Here is a 23,724-nt window from a genome sequence, read left to right on the forward strand (position 1 = left end):
TTCCAAGCTGTTTAAAGGCACAATCAACTTAGTGTATGTAAACTTCTGACCCACTGGAATTGCGACACAGTGAATAATAAGTGAAATAATCTGCCTGTAAACAATTGTTGGAAAAATTACTTGTGTCATGCACAAAGTAGATGTCCTAACCGACTTGCCAAAACTATAGTTTGTTAACAAGAAATCTGTGGAGTGGTTGAAAAACGAGTTATAATGACTTCAACCTAAGTGTATGTAAACGTCCGACTTCAACTGTAGTCTACTTAGAAGGGATAGGAATGGTGGGGGTGTAGCACTGTACATTCAGAATCATATACCTTTTAAGAGGAGGGATGACGTTAATGTATGTCAAATTCAGGCATTATGGGCTCAAGTACATCTGCCTCACCAGGCACCCATATTGGTAGGATGTGTGTATAGACCTCCTAGCTCTAAGGTGTCCTATCTGGATGACTTATGCACTGGGTTTGACCAGGCCACAGATAGTAACAGAGATGTATTTATCTTGGGTGATTTTAATATAAATTGGAAGGATCATAATAATTCAAATATAACTAAATTAATGAGATATGCAGAGAGCTGTGGTTTGAAACAAATCGTTAATTATACTACTAGATCATCAACTAAGTTAGGTCACCGTTCAGACACGTGCATTGATCTGATCTTCTGTAATATATCATTGCAATGCTTAAAAGCCAGATCAACGCTAGTGGGCTGGACAGACCATAATATTGTGACCATAACCATGAACACCAAGGTTCCAAAGAAACCCCCAACCTCTTGTGGTCAAGAGAAATTTAAAAATATTTAATCATGTGATTTCAAATCAAAATGATTTGGCTGCTGTACCCTTGGAGCTGATTTATCTAGAGGATGATTTAAATCACATTACAGAATGTTTTATTGATTTGCTCACTGAGGTAATGGACCATCATGCCCCAGTAAGAAAGAGTACAGTTGGGGCTCGTCCATCTCCATGGATTGATGAACTGGGTGAGGCATTTTCTCAAAGAAATATGGCAAAAGTCTTAGCAGCCAAATCTAAACTAGAAATTGATTAACAGAATTATAGAACACTACGCAATTATGCAGTTAAATTATATCATAAGAAAAATATATATATACAGTGGGGGAAAAAAGTATTTAGTCAGCCACCAATTGTGCAAGTTCTCCCACTTAAAAAGATGAGAGAGTCCTGTAATTTTCATCATTGGTACACGTCAACTATGACAGACAAAATGAGGAAAAAAAATCCAGAAAATCACATTGTAGGATTTTTTATCAATTTATTTGCAAATTATGGTGGAAAATAAGTATTTGGTCAATAACAAAAGTTTCTCAATACTTTGTTATATACCCCTTGTTGGCAATGACACAGGTCAAACGTTTTCTGTAAGTCTTCACAAGGTTTTCACACACTGTTGCTGGTATTTTGGCCCATTCCTCCATGCAGATCTCCTCTAGAGCAGTGATGTTTTGGGGCTGTCGCTGGGCAACACGGACTTTCAACTCCCTCCAAAGATGTTCTATGGGGTTGAGATCTGGAGACTGGCTAGGCCACTCCAGGACCTTGAAATGCTTCTTACGAAGCCACTCCTTCGTTGCCCGGGAGGTGTGTTTGGGATCATTGTCATGCTAAAAGCCCCAGCCACGTTTCATCTTCAATGCCCTTGCTGATGGAAGGAGGTTTTCACTCAAAATCTCACGATACATGGCCCCATTCATTCTTTCCTTTACATGGATCAGTCGTCCTGGTCCCTTTGCAGAAAAACAGCCCCAAAGCATGAAGTTTCCATCCCCATGCTTCACAGTAGGTATGGTGTTCTTTGGATGCAACTCAGCATTCTTTGACCTCCAAACACGATGAGTTGAGTTTTTACCAAAAAGTTATATTTTGGTTTCATCTGACCATATGAAATTCTCCCAATCCTCTTCTGGATCATCCAAATGCACTCTAGCAAACTTCAGACGGGCCTGGACATGTACTGGCTTAAGCAGGGGGACACGTCTAGCAATGCAGGATTTGAGTCCCTGGCGGAGTAGTGTGTTACTGATGGTAGGCTTTGTTACTTTCGTCCCAGCTCTCTGCAGGTAATTCACTAGGTCCCCCCGTGTGGTTCTGGGATTTTTGCTCACCGTTCTTGTGATCATTTTGACCCCACGGGGTGAGATCTTGCGTGGAGCCCCAGATCGAGGGAGATTATCAGTGGTCTTGTATGTCTTCCATTTCCTAATAATTGCTCCCACAGTTGATTTCTTCAAACCAAGCTGCTTACCTATTGCAGATTCAGTCTTCCCAGACTGGTGCAGGTCTACAATTTTGTTTCTGGTGTCCTTTGACAGCTCTTTGGTCTTGACCATAGTGGAGTTTGGAGTGTGACTGTTTGAGGTTGTGGACAGGTGTCTTTTATACTGATAACAAGTTCAAACAGGTGCCATTAATACAGGTAACGAGTGGAGGACAGAGGAGCCTCTTAAAGAAGAAGTTACAGGTCTGTGAGAGCCAGAAATCTTGCTTGTTTGTAGGTGACCAAATACTTATTTTCCACCATAATTTGCAAATAAATTCATAAAAAATCCTACAATGTGATTTTCTGGATTTTTTTTCCTCAATTTGTCTGTCATAGTTGACGTGTACCTATGATGAAAATGACAGGCCTCTCTCATCTTTTTAAGTGGGAGAACTTGCACAATTGGTGGCTGACTAAATACTTTTTTCCCCCACTGTATATATTTTATAAAAATGCTTTTATTGATTACAAAAATTATTCAGAAAAGGAATGGAATACAGTTAAGGGCTTACTTGGTACATCTATCTCATCATGCCCATCTAGTGTGGAGGTTGATGAGAACAATAACAAAACCAGCTGATATTGCCAATCATTTTGCAGATTTTTTTTACAAAGACAATTAATTTACTGAGCGATAATGTAAACACCCATTCTTCCAAACAAGCTATTGTCCAATGGATTGATGATCATATTATGAGCAAAAAAACTGTTATTTTAGTCTACAAATGGTGTCAGTAGTGGAGGTGTTAAACCTATTGAAGTCATTACTCAATGGTACATCTACAGGTTATGATCTTATGGACAATATTGTACTTCGCTATGATGCTCCCCAGACTCCACTGAAATACATATTGAATTGGTCACTGGAAAAGGGGACATTTCCAAATGTATGGAAGCATGCTGAACTGTGTCCAATCCCAAAAGACAGCAAAAAACCCATTCCTCCTGCCAATAGTCGACCAATCAGTCTACTCCCTTCACTCAGTAAGATATTAGAGGGTATTGTAAGGAGGCAAAATGGGAGTACATGGAAAATAATGATCTGATCACAGCCAATCAGCATGCTTATCGCAAAAACCATTCCACTACCACTGCATTGGTTGACATGACTGACCAGTGGCTCAATGCTATGGATAATGGCAGGTTTGTGGGTGTACTATTTTTAGATTTCAGTGCAGTATTTGATTTAGTGTATCATGAAATAATTTTGACAAAATTATTATTATGGGTTTACGGAGGCAGCATTGAATTGGGTACAGTCATATCTAACTGACAGGAAACAGTCCACCTATATCAATGCTTTAAACTGTGGAATACCGCAGGGCAGTTGCCTTGGGCCACTTCTTTGTTTAATATATACCAACAACCTTACTTATGCCTTATCTGAAACTCAAGCTACTATATTTGCAGATGATACAATTTATACAGCAAGACAATCGGTCCAACAGGTACAGCAAGCTCTACAGGTAGATCTGGGAAATATCGGGGAGTGGGTTTGCCGGAACAAACTTGTATTGAACACCAAGAAAACCAGATGATTTCTCTGGTGAGATTCAGCCACTTGTGAATTAACAGAAAATTGTGAAAACACAGAGAGACGAAAGATACATTATTTTGTCATTTAAAATGTTTTATTGATCAAATATTTGGATAAGCCTAGCTTCCCTTGGCATCCATGAATACACACCACTGCCTGGCAAAACAGCAGCAAACAACCATGCTTTATCTACGAGGTGGAACAAAAAAAGATGCCTATTGAGATGTAATGAGTGTGGAGGAAGCAAAGGAACAGAGGGAGTTGTATTTTGTGTCTCCCTGAGATGTCAGCTAGTGTATTGGAGGAGCTAATCAAAAGGAATGCTGCTGTTGCTATCTGTTCCATGCAGACCAGCCATGTGTTTATGTTTTGCATAATTTTTAAGGACAAACAAGATATTTGAATATTAGTCAGATTTACTCAAGGAAAGATATGCCTTCTGTTCCTATACTACCTCATTGCGTCAGTTTATACAACTTTATAATGACATTAGAGCTCCTTCAATGACACAGCTATTAACCAAAATAACAGTATGATAATTGTAGCCTATTGTCAAAGAAAGAATAGGAAGTACATCACAGTACGTAACAGTGTCATTGGAATTTAATCCATTTTAGAATAAGGCAATGGGAATGTTGGGAATGGAAATAGTGCATGATCCTCACACAGCATGAGAGGTGTAGGACATGCCGTAGTGTTTAAAATTGAACTGCTAATGGCCTAACTAGTGCCCCTAAACCTGCCTGAATGACCGTATAGTGACATTACCATTGGTAAAGCAAGCAAAGTGATGTTTGCATGCGCATGCCACTGTACTGAGAAAGTTCCTCTCATGGTAGCGATTATCGGATGGATACATTTTAATGCATTTTTGATTAACTCATGTATTCGATGGGTTTAGGTCTTTTATTACTTTCCCTTGTTGTGGTAAAATCATCTTAGCACTTAGTTAGCTGTTAGACTATAATAGAGTGGATATTCACAAATAAGCTATTTGAAATACACAGTATGTACTGTACACTTAAGCCTTTTCTCCTTATTATTATCATTCTGTGTTTCATCTATTACAGGGTTTCCCAAACTTGGTCCTGGGGCCTCCGAGTGGTGCATGTTTTGTTCAGCTGTGTAGTGCTAGGGCAAACAACAAAACATGCACCTATGGTAGGCCCCAGGACCAAGTTTGGGAAACCCTCTTCTAGAATGATTATAGAATTATTCTATAAGGTGAAAGAGTCAGTTATAATGCATCATTCCATTCTCTGTAGAAACACTGAGTAGACATTTTGTGAGCAATATAGTTCTAAATAACACCTCATCTGAAAAATACCTATTTTCTTTTTGTCACCTTTCTGCATTGGCAGAACATCTTGGGATTGAATTTATGGGTATGGATAGTTCCTTTCTCTTTAGTTTGCAGATGTAGGATTAGAAGCTTGAGCCTGCCCCTTCAACTCCAGCCAGTTTCCTTGTGCCAATGAAGGGATCATACAGCCATAACATACCATATTTGTAATAGAATAATAAACATACATTTAGTTCAAATATGCTGCCAATCTACCAAGCCTTTATGCTGTTATTCTGGCAGCATGGCCAAAAATGGCAATGTGATTAAAGTCATATTGTTTCACTCAAGTTCGAAGCCGCATGGTGCAGCCAGCATCTACAATGCTTGGTAATGACACCTTCAATTATACATTTTTGGAAAACCTCAATGTGTTAGCGTATAGTCAAATTAACCTGCACACATACAAACAAACAAAGAGTAGGTCCTCAAATCACCACCATAAACTCACATTAGACTCATTCAAACTTTTGAGCTACAGTAGACTGTATCTCTTGTTGTTCTGTCAGACACACATTAGACAGAGTAGGTGCCCATAGAGACTGCAGTGTGGTTATGCTGTATGTTCAGATCCCTTCAGCTCATGCTTTTGCCTTTCCCTTGCATCTCCCCTGATCCCTCCTCTGGTCCAACCAGTATTTAGTATGTCATGCCAAATACGTTGACAGCGTCCTCCCTTGCTGCCCATTCATTTCAGCTCCTTCTTTCCTGTCTTCCTATTTCCTACTGTACCGTGTGGATGTGTGTGTGTATATGTGTCCATCCCCCAACAGTATCCCCTTTGTTCTCCTGTCATCTCATGGTTCCTCCCCTTGTCTCATCGGAGTGATGTCTGTTTTTGCTGTGGGTCTTTTAAGTGATGTTGATGTTAACTGAACAATTTACCAAAGAATTGTTCTTCATTTCAAAAAGTGATTGTTTGTAGCATCATTTGTTCACAGGACACGTAATACTGAGGTGAACCGACCAATTTTTTTAAAGGGAGTAGAGTACGAACTAGGTGCGATAACTGAACAGTTCATATAATTATACATTTCACTTGATCCCCTAATCTGGTGACTTGTAATCTGTGAAAATATTCCATAATTCCAAGCGCTGGGTCCTGTGAACAAACAATGTTGCACTGTTTGCAGTATTAGAATATTAACATTACACAAAGGAGTGATTTTAATTGTCTTGATGAATAACAATATTTTATATAAAGTATGCATCTGTTGTATTAGTAACACCTGGGCTGGTTAGAATGCATTGTGGAGAATGCATTTTCTGTGGTTTGCCTAGTCATGATTACGGAGCCCGACCTTGAACTAACACTTCCTCGCATTCCAACTGGATTTAGCAGAACTGCCTCCTCAGATCAATCTATTCGATTTCCTCCGTCTCGGTTAACAGCCAACACCCACTAATACGATGTTACATCTGGGCCATGTTCAGTAGCCAAACATTGTTGAACATTGCAGATAGAAATGACATGAATAAAGCCAACGTGATTCCTCTAAAACGTTGCGTCCTGCTGAATGTGCCCCGGTTTGATTGTTTCTGTGAATGTATAACCATAATACATAAAACTAAAACACGTTTGTTCGTTTCCCTTGGGATTTCTGAGTAGAGTTTGGTTTGTGTGACAGTTAGGCCTGCATGTTGTGGAGTTTTAAGAATGCATTGTCCTCTTTTCCAGAAGCTGAGGAGCTGTATCAGAAACGTGTATTAACAATAACAGGAATCTGCATTGCACTCCTAGTGGTTGGAATCATGTGTGTGGTTGCCTACTGCAAAACAAAGTAATTCACGTCACATTTTTACGCAAAACTCAAAATCAGTATTTACTAGTATCCTTATTACATATTTTGTAGTTTTCTCTGAGGTAATAGCCTACAGATTTGAACATTTTAAATGTTTTATTGACGATCACAACATCTGATGTCAACCTTTGACAAAATCTGTCATCCCTCTGATTTTTGCAAAGGCTAAATGGCTGGTCAGTCTCACAATGCAGTTTGTCTTTACATGCACAGAAAGCAGAGGAAAAAGCTCCATGATCGTCTGAGGCAGAGCCTACGAAATGAGAGAAACAGCATGGCTAGTATGGCTAATGGACGTACGACTTATAACCCTTCCCTTGAAAACGTCCAGCTTGTCAATGTAAGTCACTCACGTAGCTAATTTATGTCTAATTTATGTCTTTATGTCTAGTGACTAGGCCAACTCTTATGCTAACGTTCAAATATACATTGCCTTAAGAAAGTATTCACACCCCTTGACTTTTTCCACACTTTGTTGTGTTACAAGTTGGGATTAAAATGAGTTTGTCTTTTCTTTTTTTTATGAACTACACAAAATACCCTGTCAAAGTGTAAGAAAAATTCTAACATTTAAATTAAAAAAATACACTAATATATCTTGATTACATAGGTATTCAACCCCTTGAGTCAATACATGTTAGAATAAACTTTGGAAGCGATTACAGCTGTGAAATTTTCTGGGTAAGTCTCTAAGAGCTTTGCACACTTGGATTGTACAATATTTGCACATTATTTTTTTATTTATTATTCAAGCTCTGTCAAGTTGGTTGTTGATTATTGCTAGATATCCATTTTCAAGTATTGCCATAGATTTAAGTCAAAATTGTAATTAGGCCACTCAGGAACATTCAATGTCATCTTGGTAAGCAACTCCAGTGTATATTTGGCCTTGTGTTTTAGGTTATTGTCCTACTGAAAGATGAATTTGTCTCCCAGTATCTGTTGGACAGCAGACTGAACCAGGTTTTCCTCTATAATTTTGCATGTGCTTAGTTCTATTCCGTTTCTTTTTATCCTAAAAATGTCACTAGTCCTTGCTGATGACAAGCATACCCATAACATGATGCAGCCACCACCATGATTGAAAATATGAAGAGTGGTACTCAGTGATGTGTTGTGTTGGAGTTGCCCTAAACATAATGCTTTGTATTCAAGACATAAAGTTAATTTCTATTCCACAACTTTTGCAGTTTTACTTTAGTGCCTTATTGCAAACAGGTTTTAGAACATATGCTGTACAGGTTTCCTTTTCATCCTGCCATTTAGGTTAATATTGTGGAGTAACTACAATGTTGTTGATCCATCCTCAGTTCTCTCCTATCACGGCCATTAAACTCTAACTGTTTTAAAGTCACCATTGGCCTCATGGTGAAATCCCTGAGCGGTTTCCTTCCTTTCGAAAAACATAATTCCACGTTGACATTATGGGCTATTGTGTGTGTAGGCCAGTGACACAAAATCTCAATTTAATCCATTTGAAATTCAGGCTGTAAAACAACAACATGTGGAAAAGGTCAAGGGGTGTGAATACTTTAAGGCACTGAATATATTTTTGTTGATTTGTTTCAGAGTAAATAGAGCTACAGTATCTGCACATTTCATAATCACATGACGTGATTTCACGGCCATATTATTGATGCTTCATTTGATTGTTTACGTTTCCCTTCTTATAGCAATTTATGTCTAAAAATGCATTGCCCACACAGCATCTACTCGTGAAGGAAACGGAAACGTCCTTCTCCACGAGCCAGTACACATCATCAGCGCATCAATCCACAACGGTCACCCACACCTCCAGTCAAAGGTAACCCTATACACGACAGCTTTCCTTCTTCCTTTCCTCCCATTTGTAAAAGTTGTCTGCTTTTAGAAAGAGGTGAACTATAGCGCTGGCTTTAAGAAGATACTGTAATAATGTGTCTAAGATAAAGTCCTATTATAGAATGTGTTCTTTTTATCTCCTTCAGTGTGTCATAACTGTCAGAATGCGTTACCGCGTTACCGCCCTACGCAAGTCCTTCTCATTTCCCCCCACCCACCCCCGCTTTTCCTCCTTTCCTATTTTCCTCTTTTCCCTCCGTTAATGTCAGGGGTTTGAAAAGCAATTAATTCACGTTGGGGGGGAATTCCGACCCGAGTTAAGGCACGTAAATTGAACGTAATTCCCTTTTTATGCACTTTTTTCTCTATGTGTATTCTGACCTTGAATTTAAGCATGAGAATAGCGTGTTATTCACCTGCTATCCGTTTGGGGTGGAGATCGAATAAAGGAAGTGTGTCTACAGATACGCCGTATTCTGACCTTGATTTACTGCCCTTATAATTCCACCACCTTTACAGGCGAGGAAACCATGAATAAGGTCTAGCGAACCTACCGGTTCCAAGTGGAAATAGCATCTACTTTATTATTTCCGATATAAATAACACCATTCTCCATGCACTGTAATTTACAACTTGATAAGAGCTATTGATAAGAGCTAGGTAAATGAGTAATCCGTTTGGATAAGGGAATTGTAAATATAAATGACACTTGTTTGAGATCTATTTTACGTTATAATTGCTGGAGAATGTGAAACCAGTCATATGGTAGCAAACTGAAGCATATCAACTTTCCCACAGTAAAGTTTATGAAATGCTGTGCCATTATGCAGAATTTAAACTGTACAGCCTTTTAACTTGCAGGGATGGGCACTCTCGAATATCTTAATCATAGGCTACCCCACCTTTCTGTTTCCTATTTCTATCATGTTAAATATTAACCTCTATCAGCAGACCCGGTGCCAAGGGGCAGTTTATATCGGTGAGGGGGCTACGTTTTTTGGGGTTCATGGTTGGAATTATATTGAATTCTGCACATATTGTGCTATATACCACAATAAACATAGTGTTCAAATGCAGAGACTCCGAGATCATTGAGTGCTTTTGAAGTGACAGGTTGGCGCGAAATCTGTAGCCTTTCTCCCCTGCACTGTATCAACGCAGAATAGGGGCCTTCTAGCAGTGTTTGCCACACACCCCTCCCCTTATTCTGGTCTCAACATTTTAAAATTATGCTCGAGACACATTCCTCACACATAAGTAGTAACCTCAAACATTGCCAGGACGTATCAGTGGTCATTTTCCCTTCAACCGAAATCATTACGGTTCAGTATTTTCCAACCACCCTCCGTAAACGCACACACTACCCAAACTAATGGACATGTGAACACTTTGCCCAGGCCTTGAACACTGTCCTCTAACTTTTTGGCGATGCGAGGGCACAAACTTCCTCGCATGGGCCTTTGTTGAAGCAGGTAAGGGAGTGTTCTCTCCCGAACGATACACAGTGGACCCTGGAGTTGTCTCCAGACCCCCCAGCAGTGACATATCTTCCATTCCAAACCAATAAACATTTTGCAGCGCAGTCATTTCATCTCCAAGCTTGGGGAAAGGGTCAGAGCACACCCTCTCCTCTCCAGGCTCTGGAGAGAGCTCGTTCATAATCAATTCAGTGTCAGTCAATGTCGGGATGAAAACCTCACACCCTATCATATGGCCCCCTATAAGAACAGCAGAGGAGCAGGAAAGAGACAGTTCGGCCTCCAACACGGTGTCCTCACCAGGGCCTGACTGGTAAACTTGACCCCGCCCTTATAAATCTAAATCAAATATTACAGGCAGAGAAGACACATATCACATTATTCACTTAGCCTACCACAGAGAAGAGAAGTGTTTTTTCCCGCTTTTTATGAAAACGCAATGGAGTCATACCTAACCGCCCCAGTGGCTTTCCATAGCCTCCCTACACACACCACTGCGCGCTCTGTCCATTGTGCTGACAGCGCAGCAGAGTATACAGATTTATTTGGCGCCAACCTGTCACTCAATTTTTTATTTTTTTTATTTCACCTTTATTTAACCAGGTAAGCCAGTTGAGAACAGGTTCTCATTTACAACTGCGACCTGGCCAAGATAAAGCAAAGTAGTGCAATAAAAACAACAGAGTTACATATGGGGTAAAAAACATAAAGTCAGAAATACAACAGAAAATATATATACAGTGTGTGCAAATGTAGCAAGTTATGGAGGTAAGGCAATAAATAGGCTATAGTGCAGAATAATTACAATAGTATGAACACTGGAATGCTAGATGTGCAAGAGATTATGTGAAAATAGAGATACTGGGGTGCAAAATAGCAAAATAAATAACAATATAGGGATGAGGTAGTTGGGTGGGCTAATTTCAGATGGGCTGTGTACAGGTGCAGTGATCGGTAAGGTGCTCTGACAACTGATGCTTAAAGTTATTGAGGGAGATAAGAGTCTCCAGCTTCAGAGATTTTTGCAATTCGTTCCAGTCATTGGCAGCAGAGAACTGGAAGGAATGGCGGCCAAAGGAGGTGTTGGCTTTGGGAATGACCAGTGAGATATACCTGCTGGAGCGCAGACTACGGGTGGGTGCTGCTATGGTGACCAATGAGCTAAGATAAGGCGGGGATTTGCCTAGCAGTGATTTATAGATGGCCTGGAGCCAGTGGGTTTGACGACGAACATGTAGTGAGGACCAGCCAACAAGAGCGTACAGGTCACAGTGGTGGGTAGTGTATGGGGCTTTGGAGACAAAACGGATGGCACTGTGATAGACTACATCCAATTTGCTGAGTAGAGTGTTGGAGGCTATTTTGTAAATGACATCGCCGAAGTCAAGGATCGGTAGGATAGTCAGTTTTACGAGGGCATGTTTGGCAGCATGAGTGAAGGAGGCTTTGTTGCGAAATAGGAAGCCGATTCTAGATTTAACTTTGGATTGTAGATTCTTTATGTGAGTCTGGAAGTTGAGTTTACAGTCTAACCAGACACCTAGGTATTTGTAGTTGTCCACATACTCTAGGTCAGACCCGTCGAGAGTGGTGATTCTAGTCGGGTGGGCGGGTGCCAGCAGCGTTCGATTGAAAAGCATGCATTTAGTTTTACTAGTGTTTAAGAGCAGTTGGAGGCTACTGAAGGATTGTTGTATGGCATTGAAGCTCGTTTGGAGGTTTGTTAACACAGTGTCCAATGAAGGGCCAGATGTATACAAAATGGTGTCGTCTGCGTAGAGGTGGATCTGAGAGTACCAGCAGCAAGAGCGACATCATTGATATACACGGAGAAAAGTGTCGGCCCAAGAATTGAACCCTGTGGCACCCCCATAGAGACTGCCATAGGTCCAGACAACAGGCCCTCCGATTTGACACACTGAACTCTATCTGAGAAGTAGTTGGTGAACCAGGCGAGGCAGTCATTTGAGAAACCAAGGCTATTTAGTCTGCCAATAAGAATGCGGTGGTTGACAGAGTCGAAAGCCTTGGCCAGGTCGATGAAGACGGCAGCACAGTACTGTCTATTATCAATCGCGGTTATAATATCGTTTAGGACCTTGAGCGTGGCTGAAGTGCACCCGTGACCAGCTCGGAAACCGGATTGCATAGCGGAGAAGGTACGGTGGTATTCGAAATGGTCGATGATCTGTTTGTTAACTTGGCTTTCGAATACTTTCGAAAGGCAGGGCAGGATGGATATAGGTCTGTAGCAGTTTGGATCTAGAGTGTCACCCCCTTTGAAGAGGGGGATGACCGCGGCAGCTTTCCAATCTCTGGGGATCTCAGACGTTATGAAAGAGAGGTTGAACAGACTAGTAATAGGGGTTGCGACAATTTCGGCGGCTAGTTTTAGAAAGAAAGGGTCCAGATTGTCTAGCCCAGCTGATTTGTAGGGGTCCAGATTTTGCAGCGCTTTCAAAACATCAGCTGTCTGAATTTGTGTGAAGGAGAAGCGGGGGGGGGGGTATGGGCAAGTTGCAGCAGAGGGTGCAGAGTTGGTGGCCGGGTTAATCATTTGAACTTTTTTGCTATTTTTATATAGGGACATAAAACTACAACTGAGGAGGCACAAGTTGGAACTGAGGGGGTAAAGCCCTCTTTAGCCCCCTCGTGGAGCCCGGTACGACTACCAGTATCTACGATCAGTAGGCCTAAGAACCACACATATTTAACTGCCAATTTATTGTTAGTTCCCTTCAGTTGGTACTGTATAGCCTACATTATCATTCGATTTAATTACATTGTTTCGTTTACCTTCATTTGCTTCTTCTGTAAACGCCGTCACAGCCTTGTGGTTGTTGCTGAGGATCATTAGTTACAGTCGATAATATTTATGGCTAATTAAATTGTTATGGAGCAGTTATGGAACAGTTTGAACCCGACGCATGGCGCAATACTTGGCCGTGTCATCACACAGTTCCATGGTTAGTGCAGACAATAGACGAGGGTATAGCCTACTATGGTACACTATTCTCCCTATTATAAATATATGTACACTAATCTTCCAACATTACAATGGGTTGAAGAACTGAATGTGGCAATTTTCAGATGAATCAAAACACCGTTTGTGTAAAGGCTCTCCAAACCAGTTTTTTATGATTCACAAATACTTTCCTGAATCTAAATAATCTACCAATTGGTGCTGAAACAGAGACAAATATGCATATATTTAGATTTTAAACCCAGGTTTGCCATAGACATGATTTACTGTGTTTACAGCTTACGCCAGTGTCTGAAGCAGCCAGTGTTTTGCCTTCATTTAAGAGAAGCAATTAATTCCCCTCTTCATTCTCCTCTGTCTCCCCACCTCAGCTGGAGCAACGACCACAGCGAGAGTGCCTTCTCTCACAGCCGCTCTGTCTTGGTGATGTCATCGGCGGAGAACAGCCGGCACGCCACGCCCAGCCACCGGGGTCGTCTGAACGCCACGGCCGGCGCCAGAGACCTGAGTGCCTACCTAAAGGACACTCGAGACACGCCAGACTCCTACAGGGACTCGCTGTACAGCGAGAGGTAGGAGAAAGACGCCCTAATGTAGCTAATGGTGCTACGTGCCGCTTTACACACAACCTCCCTTCAGCCCATACACCTAATGGAGGGTTTGCGATTAGTGATAGTGTCTGCCACGTCTTAATGATCAGAGTTAAATAGAGATATCCATTTAAGAATAATGTATGTTTTAGAGATTATACTTGGTAATAATTTTTTGGGAACAACATACATTTTATATATTATGGATTTGTTTTATAAATATACAGTTAACCAAGATTTAACCCAAGATTTGTGGTATTTACATTGCCATGTTATCCTTTCTTTCTCCTGAATAAAATAGTTTTTTATATACAGTGGGGAGAACAAGTATTTGATACACTGCCGATTTTGCAGGTTTTCCTACTTACAAAGCATGTAGAGGTCTGTAATTTTTATCATACGTACACTTCAACTGTGAGAGACGGAATCTAAAACAAAAATCCAGAAAATCACATTGTATGATTTTTAAGTAATTAATTTGCATTTTATTGCATGACATAAGTATTTGATCACCTACCAACCAGTAAGAATTCCGGCTCTCACAGACCTGTTTGTTTTTCTTTAAGAAGCCCTCCTGTTCTCCACTCATTACCTGTATTAACTGCACCTGTTTGAACTCATTACCTGTATAAAAGACACCTGTCCACACACTCAATCAAACAGACTCCAACCTCTCCACAATGGCCAAGACAGGAGAGCTGTGTAAGGACATCAGGGATAAAATTGTAGACCTGCACAAGGCTGGGATGGGCTACAGGACAATAGACAAGCAGCTTGGTGAGAAGGCAACAACTGTTGGCGCGATTATTTGAAAATGGAAGAAGTTCAAGTTGACAGTCAATCACCCTCGGTCTGGGGCTCCATGCAAGATCTCACCTAGTGGGGCGTCAATGATTTTGAGGAAGGTGAGGGATCAGCCCAGAACTACATGGCAGGACCTGGTCAATGACCTGAAGAGAGCTGGGACCACAGTCTCAAAGAAAACCATTAGTAACACACTACGCTGTCATGGATTAAAATCCTGCAGCGCACGCAAGGTCCCCCTGCTCAAGCCAGCGCATGTCCAGGCCCGTCTGAAGTTTGCCAATGACCATCTGGATGATCCAGAGGAGGAATGGGAGTAGGTCATGTGGTCTGATGAGACAAAAATAGAGCTTTTTGGTCTAAACTCCACTCGCCGTGTTTGGAGGAAGAAGAAGGATGAGTACAACCCCAAGAACACCATCCCAACCGTGAAGCATGGAGGTGGAAACGTCATTCTTTGGGGATGCTTTTCTGCAAAAGGGACAGGACGACTGCACCGTATTGACGGGAGGATGGATGGGGCCATGTATCGTGAGATCTTGGCCAACAACCTCCTTCCCTCAGTAAGAGCATTGAAGATGGGTCGTGGCTGGGTCTTCCAGCATGACAACGACCCGAAACACACAGCCAGGGCAACTAAGGAGTGGCTCCGTAAGAAGCATCTCAAGGTCCTGGAGTGGCCTAGCCAGTCTCCAGACCTGAACCCAATAGAAAATCTTTGGAGGGAGCTGAAAGTCCGTATTGCCCAGCGACAGCCCCGAAACCTGAAGGATCTGGAGAAGGTCTGTATGGAGGAGTGGGCCAAAATCCCTGCTGCAGTGTGTGCAAACCTGGTCAAGACCTACAGGAAATGTATGATCTCTGTAATTGCAAACAAAGGTTTCTGTACCAAATATTAAGATCTGCTTTTCTGATGTATCAAATACTTATGTCATGCAATAAAATGCAAATTAATTACTTAAAAATCATACAATGTGATTTTCTGGATATTTGTTTTAAATTCCGTCTCTCACAGTTGAAGTGTACATATGATAAAAATGACAGACCTCTACATGCTTTGTAAGTAGGAAAACCTGCAAAATCGGCAGTGCATCAAATACTTGTTCTCCCCACTGTATATTATTAGAGGTTTCCTATGAGCTGTCCTATATTTAGACTTCACAAACAGTCCTTCTGAGATCAAACCTAATGGACAATGACGACTTCATCAATCCCCATTAGTAAATCAATGTGGTGCTGATGAGCGCAGGTGTAACCATGTTGTCAGAGTCCAGCTGCAGACAGCGCAGCAGGTAGCACACCTGTCCCTGAGCAGCAAAGGTCACAGGTCACACTGAGTCAGAGAGGACCCATCTGTGCACATAACTCTAATGACTGGCCGGGGCAGACGGAGATAAATGCTCTTCACATCAGTGTCTCTGTCCTCCCAACACATACTAAGAGAAAGGCCTATACAGTCATACATCTGATTGATGAAATGGATCTGGAATGAATGTGCATCCTGAACTAGAGCAGAGTAAAGTAAAAAAAAAAAAAAAGTATTTGAGTGGAGACTGGTGAATTGCACTGCACTCTAAAGGAGCCTATGCTCATTGGATGTGCACTTGAGGATTTGACTGTACCTATAGGGAATTAAATGCAATGCTTTGGATTTATTTCATTTAGCTAAAAAGCATGTGTTAAAGAAGTGCTAGAGCTCTTGTTTTAACAGAATATGTCCAAAACAATGATTCTAGTGGTGTCAATACATACAGTTGTGTATTCTCACTTGTATGTTCCTAATCGATAGTGGCTTCTCTTTTGGATCTGTCTGTCAGGTATGTATCAGCAATGACCACCCCAACCTGCCTGTCTCCTGTGGAGTTGCTCTCTCCCGTGACCCCGGGCTCCCCTCCTTCGGAGATGTCAGCCCCCATGTCCAGCATGGCAGTCAGCCCCTCTGGCGAAGAGGAGCACCCCCTGCTATTCACCACCCCGCCGTGGCCCCGTGACAAGCCGCCGCTCCCCAACCACCACCACCACAGCAAGTCCAAGAGGAACTCTGCCCACTACAACCATGGCCACAAGGTCCACAGCCCCCCGCACAGCCCGCTGAGGATTGTCGAGGACGATGACTACGAGACCACGCAGGAGTATGAGGCGGTCGCCGCCATGGTCGCGGTACCACCCGTTCCCCCGCAAAGCCTCACTAAAAAACTCACTAACAGCTACAATGGCCGCCGGGCCAAAAGAACAAAGCCCAACGGCCACGCGGTGGGCAACAAAACGGAGTCCAACGACCGAGGGAGCAGCTCGGAGAGCGAGACGGAGGAGGACTATCGCGTGGGAGAGGACACGCCCTTCCTAAGCTTACAGGACCCCATGGCTGCAGGTGTGGAGCCGCTCACAGACAGTAGCAGGACTTACCCAGCACTCCGACTCTCCCCACAGGATGACCTGCAAGGCAGGTTATCCAGCGTTATCACCAACCAAGATCCAATTGCTGTATAAGGTGAAAAATGAAAAATATTGTTTCGAAAAATACGTCAGATTCAAAAAGAAATAGTACAGAATCACTACTAAACCTTTATTTTCTATGAATTAAATATTTCCACACAAAAAAGAGAAGATAAAAAATGTTTATTTTAGTGAAGAAGTGAATAAAGTATTTTATAAATAAATAAAAATGTGTACAAACATGTGCCATACACTAGTATGTACCAATGGTTCACAGTATTTCAATGGAGAAAAATATCAATGGTGCCTTTAATTTCCGTTTGGTGTGCTTAAGGGAACTGCATCACGACTCTGGGCCATGTACAGTGCCTTGCAAAAGTATTCATCCCCCATTGGCGTTTTTTCTATTTTGTTGCATTTCAACGTGTAATTTAAATGGATTTTTATTTGGATTTCATGTAATGGACATACACAAAATAGTCCAAATTGGTGATGTGAAATGAAAAAAATAACTTATTTCAAAAAATTATACAAAATAAATAACGGAAAAGTGGTGCGGGCATATGTATTCACCCCCTTTGCTATGAAGCCCCTAAATAAGATCTGGTGCAACCAATTACCTTCAAAAGTCACATAATTAGTTAAATAAAGTCCACCTGTGTACAATCTAAGTGTCACATGATCTGTCACATGATCTCAGTATATACACACCTGTTCTGAAAGGCCCCAGAGTCTGCAACACCACTAAGCAAGGGGCACCACAAAGCAAGTGGCACCATGAAGACCAACTAGCTCTCCAAACAGGTCAGGGACAAAGTTGTGGAGAAGTACAGATCAGGGTTGGGTTATAAAAAAATATCTGAAACTTTGAACATCCCACAGACCACCATTAAATCCATTATTAAAAAATTGAAAGAATATGGCACCACAACAAACCTGCCAAGAGAGGGCCGCCCAACAAAACTCACGGACCAGGCAAGGAGGGCATTAATCAGAGAGGCAACAAAGAGACCAAAGATAACCCTGAAAGAGCTACAAAGCTCCACAGCGGTTATTGGAGTATCTGTCCATAGGACCACTTCAAGCCGTACACGCCACAGAGCTGGGCTTTACGGAAGAGTGGCCAGAAAAAAGCCATTGCTTAAAGAAAAAAATAAGCAAACACGTTTGGTATTCACCAAAAGCCATGTGGGAGACTCCCCAAACATATGGAAGAAGGTACTCTGGTCAGATGAGCCTAAAATTTAGCTTTTTGGCCATCAAGGAAAACGCTATGTCTGGCGCAAACTCAACACCTCTCATCACCCCAAGAACACCATCCCCACAGTGAAGCATGGTGGTGGCAGCATCAAGCAGGGACTGGAAACTGGTCAGAATTGAAGGAATGATGGATGGCGCTAAATACAGGGAAATTCTTGAGGGAAACCTGTTTCAGTCTTCCAGATATTTGAGACTGGGACGGAGGTTCACCTTCCAGCAGGACAATGACCCTGAGCATACTGCTAAAGCAACACTCAAGTGGTTTAAGGGGAAACATTTAAATGTCTTGGAATGGCCTAGTCAAAGGCCACACCTCAATCCTATTGAGAATCTGTGGTATGACTTAAAGATTGCTGTACACCAGGAGCTGGAGCAGTTATTACTTGAAGAATGGGCAAAAATCCCAGTGGCTAGATGTGCCAAGCTTATAGAGACATACCCCAAGAGACTTGCAGCTGAAATTGCTGCAAAAGGTGGCTCTACAAAGTATTGACTTTGGGGGTGAATAGTTATGCACGCTCAAGTTTTCTGTTTTTTTTTGTCTTATTTCTTGTTTGTTTCACAATAAAACATTTTTTGCATCTTCAAAGTGGTAGGCATGTTGTGTAAATCAAATGATACAAACCCCCCAAAAAATCCATTTAATTCCAGGCTGTAAGGCAAAAAAATTGGAAAAATGCCAAGGGGGTGAACACTTTCATCTCGCTGTTGGCATTTCTACTTGACTCTTAAAACAAAAAAATCCACCAGCACTATGCATGTACTATAATGACGTGTATGAACTACTCACTGTAAGCTCCATACAATGGTATACTACTGAATCTGTGGTATTGCTTATGTGTTCAAGTGCATGTCATTTTCTCCTCATTTACAGTAATGCTGTCATAGCCTACTAACAGAGGTGCATACAACAAAGTATTTAGTGTTTACCTAATACAGCACCAAAATATTATACAGGATTTCACGATTTTCCTACTCACTTTTGGTTGACAAATGGTAAAAGAACATTTGATTAGACTTTATGCTTTTCTTGGCACGTTAGCTAATAATACATCAATTACCAAGTCAATCACCTAGCAAGAATGTTGAATGTGTAATCTGATTAACATGTATCAATCCGTTGATACTAGAAGAATGAATTAAATCAAAAAAGTTAAATTGGGTAAAGGTTTGATTTAGTATCTTGGGACATTTAATGAATGCACTATATCTATCCTTACCATTATACTCTATATTGCGTTCTATATAATAGATCAAATTATTATGAGATGATAAGTAATGAATGTATTTACTCATCTCTGGTTAAGTAATACTCTGTAAGATTCTCTCACTATATTCACATCTCATGACTTTTGTAAATTGTAGAGACATGTACTGAATGAATGATTTAATATATGACTCACTTGGTCAGTCTTTCTTTTTTTCCCCTCTTTTTTTTAACCCCTCCCCCTTTCTCCCCAATTTCGTCATTACAATCTTGTCTCATCGCTGCAACTCCCCAACGGGCTCGGGAGAGGCAAAGGTCGAGTCATGCATCCTCCGAAACATGACCCTCCAAACCGCTCTTCTTAACACCCACCCGCCAGATGCACCAATGTGTCGGAGGAAACACTGTTGAACTGACGACTGCCACAAGGAGTCGCTAGAGCGCAATGAGCCAAGTGAAGCACCCCCGGCCAAACCCTCCCCTAACCCAGACAACGCTGGACCAATTGTGCGCTGCCCTATGGGACTCCCGGTCACGGCCGGTAATGACACAGCCTGGGATCGAACCCCAGGCTGTAGTGATGCTGCAACACTGCGATGCAGTGCCTTAGTCAGTCTTTGTCAGTCTTTCAACAACACATCCGTGGGTAGTGCATTCTGGGGATCAAAGATACAGCACCAATTTGAAATAAGGTAGATAGCAAAAGCTTTTTCGTTTGTTTCAACTGTGTTTTAGTATGTTAGTCAAGTTCTGCATTTTTGTCCTTCTAAACATTCACGGAAAATGTTACATTATCCAAAATGTTATTTTGTGTTCATACAGTACATATTTGTTTTCAACTGTCCGACTTTGTGTTATCTCTGTATAATATCATCGACATTAACCTATTTTATTATATAATATTTATGTTATATCCCAAGGATACGTTTAGGAGTCATGCTAGACAGGAACCACATGAGATATGGATTGAATGGGAAGTCATGGCCTGCAGAAGACTGTCACCAATAATTGATCACTATAATGAATAGGTAACTAGACAAGTTCTCTTTACTACATGATCACTTTTGGGGCTTCATAACCAAACCTTAAAGATTCAGGGTTTCCAAATGGTAATTTCCTCTTCACAATCGACAGTCTCCAATCTGCTTGTCGCTAGCATTAGCATGACACTATGGTATGAAGGCTTCCCACCCCCCCTAAGTTATACGGTTGTAATGATGATGGCCCAATCTGAAATGTATCAACAGATGTATGTATTTATATTATTTATTTATTTATTTTGTGGGCCTTATGTTATCTTTTAATTACAGATTGCATATATTAATCAGTGTTTTATATTTTGGGTTGGTATGTATTTGAAAAGTAGGAACTTTTATATTTTGTATCCATTGTGTTTTTCTGTCCCCTTATGCCTTTATATACAGTGGGGGGAAAAAAGTATTTAGTCAGCCACCAATTGTGATTGTTCTCCCACTTAAAAAGATGAGAGAGGCCTGTAATTTTCATCATAGGTACACGTCAACTATGACAGACAAATTGAGAAGACAAAAATCCAGAAAATCACATTGTAGGATTTTTAATGAATTTATTTGCAAATTATGGTGGAAAATAAGTATTTGGTCACCTACAAACAAGCAAGATTTCTGGCTCTCACAGACCTGTAACTTATTCTTTAAGAGGCTCCTCTGTGCTCCACTCTTTACCTGTATTAATGGCACCTGTTTGAACTTGTTATCAGTATAAAAGACACCTGTCCACAACCTCAAACAGTCACACTCCAAACTCCACTATGGCCAAGACCAAAGAGCTGTCAAAGGACACCAGAAACAAAATTGTAGACCTGCACCAGGCTGGGAAGACTGAATCTGCAATAGGTAAGCAGCTTGGTTTGAAGAAATCAACTGTGGGAGCAATTATTAGGAAATGGAAGACATACAAGACCACTGATAATCTCCCTCGATCTGGGGCTCCACGCAAGATCTCACCCACCCAAAGTAACAAAGCCTACCATCAGTAACACACTATGCCGCCAGGGACTCAAATCCTGCAGTGCCAGACGTGTCCCCCTGCTTAAGCCAGTACATGTCCAGGCCCGTCTGAAGTTTGCTAGAGTGCATTTGGATGATCCAGAAGAGGATTGGGAGAATGTCATATGGTCAGATGAAACCAAAATATAACTTTTTAGTAAAAACTCAACTCGTCGTGTTTGGAGGACAAAGAATGCTGAGTTGCATCCAAAGAACACCATACCTACTGTGAAGCATGGGGGTGGAAACATCATGCTTTGGGGCTGTTTTTCTGCAAAGGGACCAGGACGACTGATCCGTGTAAAGGAAAGAATGAATGGGGCCATGTATTGTGAGATTTTGAGTGAAAACCTCTTTCCATCAGCAAGGGCATTGAAGATGAAACGTGGCTGGGTCTTTCAGCATGACAATCATCTCAAACACACCGCCCGGGCAACGAAGGAGTGGCTTCGTAAGAAGCATTTCAAGGTCCTGGAGTGGCCTAGCCAGTCTCCAGATCTCAACCCCATAGAAAATCTTTGGAGGGAGTTGAAAGTCCGTGTTGCCCAGCAACAGCCCCAAAACATCACTGCTCTAGAGGAGATCTGCATGGAGGAATGGGCCAAAATACCAGCAACAGTGTGTGAAAATCTTGTGAAAACTTACAGAAAACATTTGACCTGTGTCATTGCCAACAAAGGGTATATAACAAAGTATTGAGAAACTTTTGTTATTGACCAAATACTTATTTTCCACCATAATTTGCAAATAAATTCATAAAAAATCCTACAATGTGATTTTCTGGAAATTTTTTCCTCATTTTGTCTGTCATCGTTGATGTGTACCTATGAAGAAAATTACAGGCCTCTCTCATCGTTTTAAGTGGGAGAACTTGCACAATTGGTGGCTGACTAAATACTTTTTTCCCCACTGTATGTTGTCTTCTATATAGGGTCAAATGTCTGTTTGCCTCTAAGCATTGATACTGCTATGTTATTCAACATAAATAAATTCAAATAAAAAAATGCACAAGTACTTTGAGTGTACTTACACACTGATGATTAGCTGTGTGTCTAGAAATCAGAACAAAATATTCGGTCAAGTTCAGCTTGGCATACCCCTTGATGCATTGCTTTCAATTCATGTAAACACCATGAAAACCTTGAGGACTTTGTTTTTTAAATAAAAATATTAAACCAATGTTTTGTGTTTGAGGGCCACCAGCTCAAAGCCTTTGTCTCTGTCCTAAATATTGTCCAAAACCAGTGGTTTAAAGTACTTAAGTTTTCCATTAAAGTATTTTTACTTAACTATTTTGAGGAGGTATCTGTACTTTACTTTAGTACTTATATTTTTTTACAACTTTTACTTCACTACATTCCTAATGAAAATAATGTACTTTTTACTCCACACATTTTCCCTGACACCCAAAAGTACTCGTTACATTTTGAATGCTTAGCAGGACAGGAAAATTATCAAATTCATGCATTTATTGAGAAAACATTCCTGGTCATCCCTACTGCCTCTGATCTGGCTGACTCACTAAACACACATGCTTCGTTTGTAAATTATGTCTGAGTGTGCCCGTGGCTATCCGCAAATAAAAAAAAATTGCCATATTGTTGGCTTAATATAAGAAATTTGAAATGATTTATGCTTTTACTTTTGATACTTAAGTATATTTTAACAATTACATTTACTTTTGATACTTAAGTATATTTAAAACCAAATACTTTTAGACTTTTACTACAGAAGTATTTTACTAGGTGACTTTCACTTTTACTGGAGTCATTTTCTATTTAGGTATCTTTACTTTTACTCAAATGTGACAATTGTGTACTTTTTCCACCACTGTCCAAAACCATCCATATTATGGATAATTTTTTTTGTAGTGATTGTCTCAATAACATCTCATATGATAGAACAGCACACCTTCATTTTGTTGTTAAAATAAAGGCCAATACTGATATTCTGTCATGTCAAGCCATAATCATCACAAAGAGGGAATGAAAGCAGCTGAGCACAGATGTGAAGTAAGGGCTGGATTCAATCCGTATCACGGAAGATCCTCATTAAAATGTAAAGGTAATTTCTGATTGAGACTACATACTGTATGCAGCGTTTACTGTGAATGAAGTCTCCGCGAACGAGGGAACATTGCCTTTAA

General features: G+C 41.0%; 1 protein-coding gene across 1 annotated transcript in view; it reads left to right on the plus strand.

Moving 5' to 3' along the window:
- LOC311099464 (pro-neuregulin-1, membrane-bound isoform-like) overlaps nt 1-17,138 on the plus strand; it is a gene marked incomplete at both ends in the record, with an annotated part of 88,355 nt that extends 71,217 nt beyond the window's left edge. The window contains 6 exons of the mRNA XM_084140148.1: nt 5,190-5,213; nt 6,849-6,951; nt 7,186-7,312; nt 8,646-8,776; nt 13,626-13,826; nt 16,466-17,138. Of these exons, the coding sequence (XP_083996274.1) occupies nt 5,190-5,213; nt 6,849-6,951; nt 7,186-7,312; nt 8,646-8,776; nt 13,626-13,826; nt 16,466-17,138 (1,259 nt within the window). The remainder of the gene's footprint in view (nt 1-5,189; nt 5,214-6,848; nt 6,952-7,185; nt 7,313-8,645; nt 8,777-13,625; nt 13,827-16,465) is intronic.
- Between the last annotated feature and the right edge of the window lie 6,586 nt (nt 17,139-23,724).

Source organism: Coregonus lavaretus, assembly GCF_964263955.1.
Source record: "Coregonus lavaretus genome assembly, chromosome: 24".
Lineage (NCBI taxonomy): Eukaryota > Metazoa > Chordata > Actinopteri > Salmoniformes > Salmonidae > Coregonus > Coregonus lavaretus.